Consider the following 11,074-nt stretch of genomic DNA (forward strand, 5'->3'; position numbering starts at 1 on the left):
GTCCGTATTTATAACACAACGAAATATCAGCATCTTTGTCCAGTAAAAGAGTAAATTTTATCGTTCGATGTCATGCAAGCATGATGTAACGGCGTTTGTCCGTATTTATCACACAACGAAATATCAGCATCTTTGTCCAGTAAAAGGGTTACAATTATATCGTTCCTTGTCCGGCAAGCATAATGTAACGGCGTTTGTCCGTTGTTATCACACAACGAAATATCAGCATCTTTGTCCAGTAAAAGGGTTACAATTTTATCGTTCCATGTCCGGCAAGCATGATGTAACGGCGTTTGTCCGTTGTTATCACACAACGAAATATCAGCATCTTTGTCCAGTAAAAGAGTTACAATTTTTTCGCTACTCTTCTGACTTGCAACATGATGTAACGGCGTTTGTCCTTTTTGATCACACAACGAAATATCAGCATCTTTGTCCAGTAAAAGGGTTACAATTTTATCGTTCCGTTTCTGGCAAGCAAGATGTAACGGCGTTTGTCCTTTTTGATCACGCGATGAGATATCAGCATCTTTGTCTAGTAAAAGTTCTACAATTACATCCTTCCCTGTCATGCAAGCATGATGTAACGGCGTTTGTCCGTTGTTATCACACAACGAAATATCAGCATCTTTGTCCAGTAAAAGTTTTACAATTTCATCCTTCCCTGTCATGCAAGCATGATGTAACGGCGTTTGTCCGTTGTTATCACACAACGAAATATCAGCATCTTTGTCCGGTAAAAGGGTTACAATTTTATCGTTCCATGTCCGGCAAGCATGATGTAACGGCGTTTGTCCTTTTTGATCACGCGATGAGATATCAACATCTTTGTCTAGTAAAAGTTTTACAATTACATCCTTCCCTGTCATGCAAGCATGATGTAACGGCGTTTGTCCTTTTTGATCACGCGATGAGATATCAACATCTTTGTCTAGTAAAAGTTCTACAATTACATCCTTCCCTGTCATGCAAGCATGATGTAACGGCGTTTTTCCGTTGTTATCACACAACGAAATATCAGCATCTTTGTCCAGTAAAAGGGTTACAATTTTATCGTTCCGTGTTTGGCAAGCACGATGTAACGGCGTTTGTCCGTATATATCACACAACGAAATATCAGCATCTTTGTCCAGTAAAAGGGTTACAATTTTATCGTTCCCTGTCATGCAAGCATGATGTAACGGCGTTTGTCCGTATTTATCACACAACGAAATATCAGCATCTTTGTCCAGTAAAAGGGTTACAATTTTATCGTTCCGTGTTTGGCAAGCACGATGTAACGGCGTTTGTCCGTATTTATCACACAACGAAATATCAGCATCTTTGTCCAGTAAAAGGGTTACAATTTTATCGTTCGCGTTCCATGCCTGGCAAGCAACATGTAATGGCGTTTGTCCAATATTATTACTCAATGATGTATCCGCATTTTTGTCCAGTAAATATTTTACTTTGTTTATCTGTCCTTTACGACAGGCAATATGTAAAGGCATGTCTCCATTATCTATAATTAATTATTTTGTTTGTATTAAATTGGATTTGTCTTTAAGTAAAAGTTAGTTTTTAGACGTTGAAGTATGCAGATGTGTTGTACTTATACCTTATTCTACAGATCTTAAAACGTACAGGATTCCCATTTACACCATATACTATCCCTTATTCCCCGTTTTCACCAAAATTACCCATTCCTCATAGAAAAACCACCATCCCAAAATAGAAGTCCCATTGCCTTTTTTTTTAAATATTCACATTATCAAATTCCTTTCATATATGGTATAGCTCTTTAATGGCATATGATGGAATGGAACTTCCCACCTATAGGATATACCACCACCACCCCATTCCCCATTTCGCTTTCCCCATTACCCTTTAAAAAATTTTCATTGCCCATTAAATTCCCCACTGCATATTTTTTTATCGAAGACTTTCATTATCAAACTAAATTTATTTTTTTTCTAAATTCTAAATATTTTAAGCTAAATTTAAATATATATTATTATAAATAAATTGTTAAAAAAAGTTTTCCAATCCTACTATTTGAAAATCTCCATTCCCCGACACCATCTTTGTCTCCATTCTACATTATCCATCTCCCATTCCCCTTTCCCCAAATACAATTTAATGGGAAACTTTTCTTATACAAGTGCTGTAACACCCCTTCAGCACCTGCGTATCACATCAAACTCATACGTTTCGCCTACCCCAGACTTGACTTTTTATATGCACCCCCACTATAATTTCTAGAAAAGCAGAGGACGCTAACCCTACCGGTGCACATGATGCTCATGAAAATGCATGTTTGGGGTCCACAAAAGGGAAAAGGAAAACGATGAAACAAACCGGTTCTCATGGTGCAGATGAATACACCGTATCAATCCATGAGTTCATTTTGACGACTATTAAACTTCTGTAGTGATGACGTCAATCTTCTATCAATATTACCCTAGGCCTGTTCTAGGGATGTTGCTACAGATGGAAGGAATGTTGACAATACAGAATGAAAAGATATCGTGTTCATCGAATAGTTTGTTTAATAGTTTCTTTTACCATCAATCTCTAAGTGTAGGCCAATATATGAGGCTGACTTCACAGTGCCTGTAGTATTCTCTATCTCAAGTTCTTTTGGGTAGTTGCGATGTAAAAAAATACCCGAAACTAGGATTTTTTAACGGTAATACGTCACACACACACACACACACTCACACTCACATATATATATATATAAGGGTCTGAAAAATTTCCAACGATGTTAAAATTGTCAAATTTGCGAAGCAAATTTTTGGTCGTTCCCTCCGCGAGACTCGAACTCGTACCGCTGTGACATCTATGGCAACACCTCCTGCACAAAGTCCAGCGCCCTAGACCACTCAGCCAGAAAGGCTATATAAAAATATAGCTTTCGCTGGCAGGGTCATTCCTCCTCGTAGGATTAATCTATGGCTGTAACTTAATACACGATGTATGGTAGTACGGGACAGTTCATCTAGGTGTCATTTTGTTGGAAAGTTGATCAAATTAATAATGCATGTCACAACAAATCAATATTATACAACGTCTCAAAATGTTACGACTCTATTCGCTACACTGCTCCGTCGGATCAAATTGATACAGGGAAGATTGACTTTGTGCAGGCATAGATATTGCCATAGATGTCACAACAGTACGAGTTCGAGTCCCGCGGAGGGAACGACCAAAAATTTGCATCGCAAATATGACAGTTCTAACATCGTTAAGAATTTTTCAGACCTTCCTATATATATTGGTGTTTCAACGTTGGCCCAACGTAGTATCGCAGTTTAGATCCCACACAATAGTTGGTTTCATACAACCGGATTTCCTTTCTAGTTTTACTTTCTTGAGACCGACATACATTTTTGCATCAAGAATAATATTTAGTCTTTTTTAACATTTTTGTTACCCAAGTCGTTTCGACGTTGGTTCAATGTTGGTTCAGTGTTGGCTCACTGTTTCTGGGTTGAACAGATGTAGAATAATGCAAATCATGTAATCATGGTTTTGATTTAAAAATCAGAATTTAACAATACTCTCACGCAGAATTCGCTTCTAAAACAAATTTTTAAAGAGAAATATAAAATGAAATGGTTGTTCAAATATAGTAGGACCAACGTTTGACCAACGTTGGGCCAACGTAGTATCGCAGTTTAGATCCAACACAATATTTGGTTTCATACATCTAGATTTGCTTTCTAGTTTTACTTTCTTGAGACCGACAAACAGTGTTGGCTCACTGTTTCTGGGTTGAACAGATGTAGAATAATGCAAATCATGTAATCATGGTTTTGATCTAAAAATCAAAATTTAACAATACTTTCACGCAGAATTCGCTTCTAAAACAAATTTTTAAGGAGAAATATAAAATGAAATGGTTGTTCAAATATAGTAGGGCCAACGTTTGACTAACGTTGGGCCAACATAGAACCTGTATATGATATAAAAGTATTTAAATATTTTTACTATACGATTTTCATGAACATTTGACAAACTGGTTGGACTATTTATAACTTTCACAATGGTATAGTCTTATATTTTACTAAATGTTATAATATTTGAACTAATTATTAAACAGAATCGCTAAAACATTGTGATCTCACCATTATCATATTCAAGGTATGAAATGTCAAACAAGTTCTCCGTATCTAAATTTACTTTGTGAAACATCGATGTCTTCATTCTTTTCTCCCTCGATGATGACTCATCTTCCGAAAATCCTAACGTCGTTCCCAGGATATGGTCAGTGTCGAAACCTAAGGTAAAAACATTTTCTAAACGACATAGTTAACCCTTATAATTAAAGGCTCTAGAGAGCTTGAATCGCTTACAAGGTCCAAAATAATTGATAAGCCTTCTAAGGGAACTTAGAATTGGACTCTCGACCGACCCTTCCTATACTATTGTCATAAAAATCATTTAATTACTAGAGATAAAAGATATATCTGTCATAGAAATGCTCTGACCAGGTGAACTATTAACGTAAAGAAATATATGAAACATGTTAAATAAGGCAAGAGAATCAAACATAACGCCAACAGTTGTAGACGGATCTGTCTTACAATTTCAGCAAAGGTCCGTCTCAACTAGCTGATCAAATTTGCTTGCCGCCAAATTTTAACTTCATCCAAACATTTTGGATTTATTTGCAAAGAATCTTACTTGGCCCGTTTAGAAACATCAACAATGTTATCCATCAGAAAAGGAGTTTGGAATGTAAAAAATTGCAAAAATTCCATTTAAAAGTCAATAATTCCAATATCGGTCAACATATCTTTATGTAAATGTCGGCAGAGGTCCATCCCACCGTACTGATTAACATACTCACGTCACAGTTAAACTAAACCCCTTTAATTTCGAGTAATTTAGAATTATGTAGGAAATTTGGGGAAAAAATCTATCTAAAGGTCCATATTGCAAACATTCGTCAACGGATCTTTTTAAAAATTGCGGCATAGGTTGAAAATCTCTATTCCCTGTCAAATATTAGCTACACCATCTTTTGAGTTATTCGCAAATTTCTGAAATTTGGCCACTATGGCCTATTCTTAGTAACGGCGGTCACGTTTTTCGCGAAACACGGATTGTCAGATCCAGATAGTAGTGTATCATTTAGAAAGTACTTGTAGTATAGGGTATTATACTTATTTACCACCTTAACAAATCAGGAGACCTTTATATATATATATATATATATATATATATATATATATATATATACAACGTCTCAGAATGTGACGACTCTATTTACTACACTGCTCCATCGGATCAAATTGATACAGGGAAGATATATTAGCGTATAGAGAGGTCTGAAAAATTCCCAACGATGTTAGAACTGTCATATTTGCGATGCAAATTTTTGGTCGTTCCCTCCGCGGGACTCGAACTCGTACTGCTGTGACATCTGTCCCGTACCACCATACATCGTGTACTAAGTTACAGCCATAGATTAATCCTACGAGTAGAAATGACCCGGCCAGCGAAAGCTATATTTTTATATAGCCTAGCTGGCCGAGTGGTCTAGGGCGCTGGACTAAGTGCAGGCGGTGTTGCCATAGTTGTCACAGCGTTACGAGTTCGAGTCCCGCGGAGGGAACGACCAAAAATTTGCTTCGCACATTTGACAGTTCTAACATCGTTGGGAATTTTTCAGACCCTTCTATAAGTTTACGTTATCTTCTCTGTATCAATTTGATCCGATTGAGCAGTGTAACGAATAGAGTCGTCACATTCTGAGACGTTGTATAATATTGATTTGTTGTGGCATGCATCATTAATTTGATCCTCTATCCTACATAATAACACCTAGATGAACTGTCCCGTACTACCATACAATGTGTACTAAGTTACAGCCCTAGATTAATCCTACGAGGAGAAATGATCCGGCCAGCGAAAGCTATATTTTAATATAGCCTAGCTGGCCGAGTGGTCTAGGACGCTGGACTTAGTGCAGGCGGTGTTGCCATAGATGTCACAGCGGTACGAGTTCGAGTCCCGCGGAGGGAACGACCAAAAATTTGCTTCGCAAATTTGACAGTTCTAACATCGTTGGGAATTTTTCAGACCCTTCTATAAGTTTACGTTATCTTCCCTGTATCAATTTGATCCGATTGAGCAGTGTAACGAATAGAGTCGTCACATTCTGAGACGTTGTATATATATATATATATAGATATATTGGTGTTTCAACGTTGGCCCAACGTAGTATCGCAGTTTAGATCCAACACAATATTTGGTTTCATACAACCGGCTTCGCTTTCTAGTTTTACTTTCTTGAGACCGACATACAGTGTTGGCTCACTGTGTCTGGGTTGACCAGATGTAGAATAGAATAATGCAAATCATGTAATCATGATTTTGATTTAAAAAATCAAAATTTAACAATACTCTCACGCAGAATTCGCTTCTAAAACAAATTTTTAAGGAGAAATATAAAATGAAATGGTTGTTCAAATATAGTAGGGCTAACGTTTGACCAACGTTGGGCCAACATAGAACCTGTATATGATATGAAAGTATTTAATTTTTTTTACTATACGATTCTCATGAACATTTGACAAACTGGTTGGACTATTTATAACTTTCACAATGGTATAGTCTTATATTGTTATAATATTTGAACTAATTATTAAGCAGAATCGCTAAAACATTGTGATCTCACCTTTATCACATTCTTGGTGTGAAATGTCAAACAAGTCCTCCGTATCTAAATTTACATTGTGAAACATCGATGTCTTCATACTTTTCTCCCTCGATGATGACTCATCTTCCGAAAATCTTAACGTCGTTCCCAGGATATGGTCAGTGTCGAAAACTAAGGTAAAAACATTTTCTAAACGACATAGTTAACCCTTATAATTAAAGGCTCTAGAGAGCTTGAATCGCTTACAAGGTCCAAAATAATTGATAAGCCTTCTAAGGGAACTTAGAATTGGACTCTCGACCGACCCTTCCTATACTATTGTCATAAAAATCATTTAATTACTAGAGATAAAAGATATATCTGTCATAAAAATGCTCTGACCAGGTGAACTATTAACGTAAAGAAATATATGAAACATGTTAAATAAGGCAAGAGAATCAAACGTAACGCCAACAGTTGTAGACGGATCTGTCTTACAATTTCAGCAAAGGTCCGTCTCAACTAGCTGATCAAATTTGCTTGCCGCCAAATTTTAACTTCATCCAAACATTTTGGATTTATATGCAAAGAATCTTACTTGGCCCGTTTAGAAACAACAACAAAGTTATCCAGCAGAAAAGGAGTTTGGAATGTAAAAAATTGCAAAAATTCCATTTAAAAGTCAATAATTCCAATATCGGTCAACAGATGTTTATGAAAATGTCGGATCCGTCCCACCGTACTGATTAATTTACTCACGTCACAGTTAAACTAAACCCCTTTAATTTCGAGTTGTTTAGGATTATGTAGGAAAATTGGGAAAAATGTATCTAAAGGTCCATATTGCAAACATTCGTCAACGGATCTTTTTGAAATTTGCGGCATAAGTTGAACAACTCTATTCCCTGTCAAATTTTAGCTACACCATCTTTTGAGTTATTTGCAAATTTCTGCAATTTGGCCACTATGGCCTATTCTTAGTAACGCGGTCATGTTTTTCGCGAAACACGGATTGTCAGATCCAGATAGTAGTGTATCATGTAGAAAGTACTTGTAGTATAGGGTATTATACTTATTTTCCACCTTAACAAATCTGGGAGACCTATCTGCAATATAGAAGGTCATATACAGCAGATATATTGCGATATGTTCTCAGGAGAGTAAGATGATAGACATATCTATCTATCTGAATCATCATTGGACCAATCACTTTGTGGAGGAAATAAACAGTAAATCAAAAATAACACTTGCAATTTAGATTTCACAAAAGGCAGGGTCGATGACTTTCATTTCAGACTGTTGACAATAACTGTTTAATTGTTATTTAAACCTGGCAAATACTGTCTATTTACAATTAAGTTTTCGAATTTAAGGTGATGGATGTATTTTAAAAAAAAAATAGAAAAATACTTGTTTATGAGTTGCTGTGTGTTAGCGGTTGGAAGGGAACAAAAAATCAACAGTTATTTGTCATTTGAAAGCCTTTATTTCCTGTATTGCACTTGAAAGAATTTCTCAGTGCTCATTATTTTCAACATATATTTTCCTATACCTATGGTTCTAATACTAGTCAACTCTTACAGCACGTGAACAGAATAAAAGAACTTACAATATTACTATAAATATATAAGTAGTATTTATATCATTTTGACGAAAAATATTTCTTTTAGTATCAGAAACAAAACAACCAACGAGATTTGGCTAAACTTTTTTGTATGACGAAATGTCAAAGTCAAATGAAAAAAGGCAATGTTTCTCACAAGCCACCATCCAAGCTTGTGAAAGAGAAAGACTGTCCGTGAGCGATGGGATTATTTAAAATATATTGAACGGGTATTTCGTATCAGTCATTCAGGTCAGGTCAGGGTGACAAGTTTTTGAATTTGGTCCGCCGTAATATAGTGCGTGAAATTGTCGAAAAGTAACTTGGTGGGACGTTTATTCATTCTTTGCAGTTTGCTTCACTTTTAGAAAAAAATGTTTTAATGGGTAGAATGGCTATTCTTATAGGATTCATGTATTTTGGCTATAGCATTTTGAGAGGCTCGTTATAAACTCGCCGTTTCCCTTGGTACTGCCTGAATACCCTGCCATAGTCTCCTTATTCATCGTTAATTATGTCATCTTTTTCCGTATTCCTTCTCCCAATGGTAATGATTCCTGTCCTTTTCTAAAAGTTCTTCTACCGGACATTCTATTGGTTTGGCGAATGTACAAAAAACCTGAAGTGAAATCGGTTAACAAATATGGTTATTATTATTGTTACTTTTTTAAAAAGTCATTTTATACGAAGATGAATTGAACATTATGAAGGGCAGTGTAACTTAAGTATTAATTTACAGAGTACAATATTTTTCTGCTGCGACTTTCTTTTAACTTTAAATTGAATTTCATCTAAGTAACTATACAAAATGCTAACTTGCACTACTTCAGATATTTAATATTGTAACAAAAACACCCCGATAAGACCGCTGTCCTGTAGCCGTGTCTTACAGGAAAAGGATATTTTTTGTTAGAAAACTTTCGTTTTCAAAATTCGATTTAATGGTTTTGTATTTAATGTATGGAAAATGCTACTTTTTTGACACTTGTAGTTATATGTATACTATCTTAATTTGCTAATCTATAATTTAATCAAGTCAGTGCAGGTAAATGTGTGAAAGAATCGTTTAGAATAAAACACCAGACAAAGTTTTATCTGTTTTCTCTAAGCAGTACATTTCCGCAAAACATTTGATTGTACAGGTAAATCCACACATTTTTGTACACATTTCGGACCGATAATAAGCCAACCGAAAATGTTCTATGGTGACTCCCCGTTGTATAGTTCACGTTATAATAATGATTATATTGATTTTAAAAAGTCTGGAAATTGAGATTCACAAACAGTCACGTTACACTATGGCTAATGAAGGTGATGCAGTTTGGGTCATTGGCAATTCTTAACCGCTCAAGCCTCTAAAACTCGCATAACAATATTCTAATGTTATAGTCTTGCAACTTTCAATGAATAATAACACATTTGCCTAATGTGAGGTCTCCATATTTTTTTTATAAAATCGTATCAAAAATTATTAATTAAACGTGCAAAAAAAAAAAGAAATGGAACGATATCTTCAATACTCGATAAAGTCAGGACATTGGAAAACTGATAATCGATAAAAGCAGACACTATTCTAAAAAATAAAACCAAAACAAAGTGTGTTTATTTTCGTGTGTTTATTGGCGGACGAACTGCCAAACAGAGGAATTAACTTATGCCTCGATCAGGAGTCATGCACATATAACATGAGTAGTTACAGATTTTACTTTGTGTATTGGTATGTTTTAAGAATAAACGTGTCCATATTCCTATCCCAGATAAACCGTTATGTTAGATTACGATTCATGTTGTAAACTTATTATGTATATCGTGCGTATTCGACCATCTTTAGTCCTAAAACAACGTATTGCAGACATTTTCCCACATGCCAGGCAACCATATTGGCATAGGGGGTAATTGATCCAAAAGTATACTGGGATGATAGTGACGGACGTCTTAATAAACCACCCGTACAGATAGAATAGTTTACGGAAATTGAAGACCACTGACGTTTTACGGCTCTACCATACATCCGGAAAACGGATCCATCATATATGTAATACAAATGCAGAAATTCAGCATAATTGAAATATAATTACATACATATGTATATCATTTTCTATACGATTTCTAATTACTTGTGATTACTCAGTGGTCTATTTGAATTATCTCTTTTTCGTTTTGTCACATTGATAAATATGTTTAAACTAAACTAATTTTCCAATAAAAATTACCTTAACAGATACTTCCTGCTTAATAATGGGGTACAGTGGGGGGTGTCCAACGATATGACAAAAGGCAATAAATAATCTTAACCTATTTGTTTGTTAATATTAAAGTAAAGGGGTAATTTATAAGTAATTAAATGCACAAGGTAAAATTGCAAGATAACTTTCTATAACTCTTTTCAAAACTGAAAATGGAATGGATGGTTTGGCTGATAATAGCTGGTTATTAATTGACATATTTTAGAGTTACTAGATTGTATTTGTTTATGAACTTACCTTAGTTTTTCGTTGTGTAATTCTAAGTCTATTGTTACTAAAATTTTGAATAGAAATGCATGGTAGTATTCATATATATTCAATAATTCCCAGTGAGGAAAATACACCAATCGACAATCTATGACGTAGACTTCTGTGTATGTAGGACTGAAGATCGTCCTTTTCTATTACGCATTATTTAAATGAATACTTACTTGGATTTCAGCCAGGTAACTTTCTAATTGAGTGCATAGTAGATATTATTTATATACAATAGAAAGCAAATCTGTTTAAACAATTTCAACATGGATTTGCGGTAAAAAAAAAAAGTTATTTCTCACAAGCCATTTATTTATCACTGTTCAAGATTGATGCGCTAAA

The 11,074-nt window shown here is 35.1% G+C and overlaps 1 protein-coding gene across 5 annotated transcripts; it reads right to left on the minus strand.

The window, feature by feature from the left end:
• Positions 1-26: 26 nt before the first annotated feature.
• LOC148599590 (uncharacterized) lies at positions 27-10,896 on the minus strand. 5 transcript variants are annotated; one of them, XM_088559178.1, is made up of 4 exons: positions 10,715-10,896; positions 8,689-8,850; positions 4,110-4,262; positions 27-1,501 (listed from the first exon to the last, which is right to left on the minus strand). In XM_088559178.1, exons 2-4 carry the CDS (start codon positions 8,735-8,737, stop codon positions 27-29), a joined length of 1,677 nt encoding a protein of 558 aa, XP_088415304.1. In that variant the 5' UTR covers positions 8,738-8,850; positions 10,715-10,896. The 5 variants fall into 5 exon arrangements, with proteins under 5 accessions (XP_088415304.1, XP_088415305.1, XP_088415303.1 ...); XM_088559179.1 differs by lacking the exon at positions 8,689-8,850; XM_088559177.1 differs by lacking the exon at positions 10,715-10,896 and having other exon boundaries at positions 6,668-8,850.
• Positions 10,897-11,074: the final 178 nt, after the last annotated feature.

This window comes from Perna viridis, chromosome 13, assembly GCF_037379345.1.
Source record: "Perna viridis isolate PV_CMFRI_1.1 ecotype Kerala chromosome 13, ASM3737934v1, whole genome shotgun sequence".
NCBI classification, from domain to species: domain Eukaryota; kingdom Metazoa; phylum Mollusca; class Bivalvia; order Mytilida; family Mytilidae; genus Perna; species Perna viridis.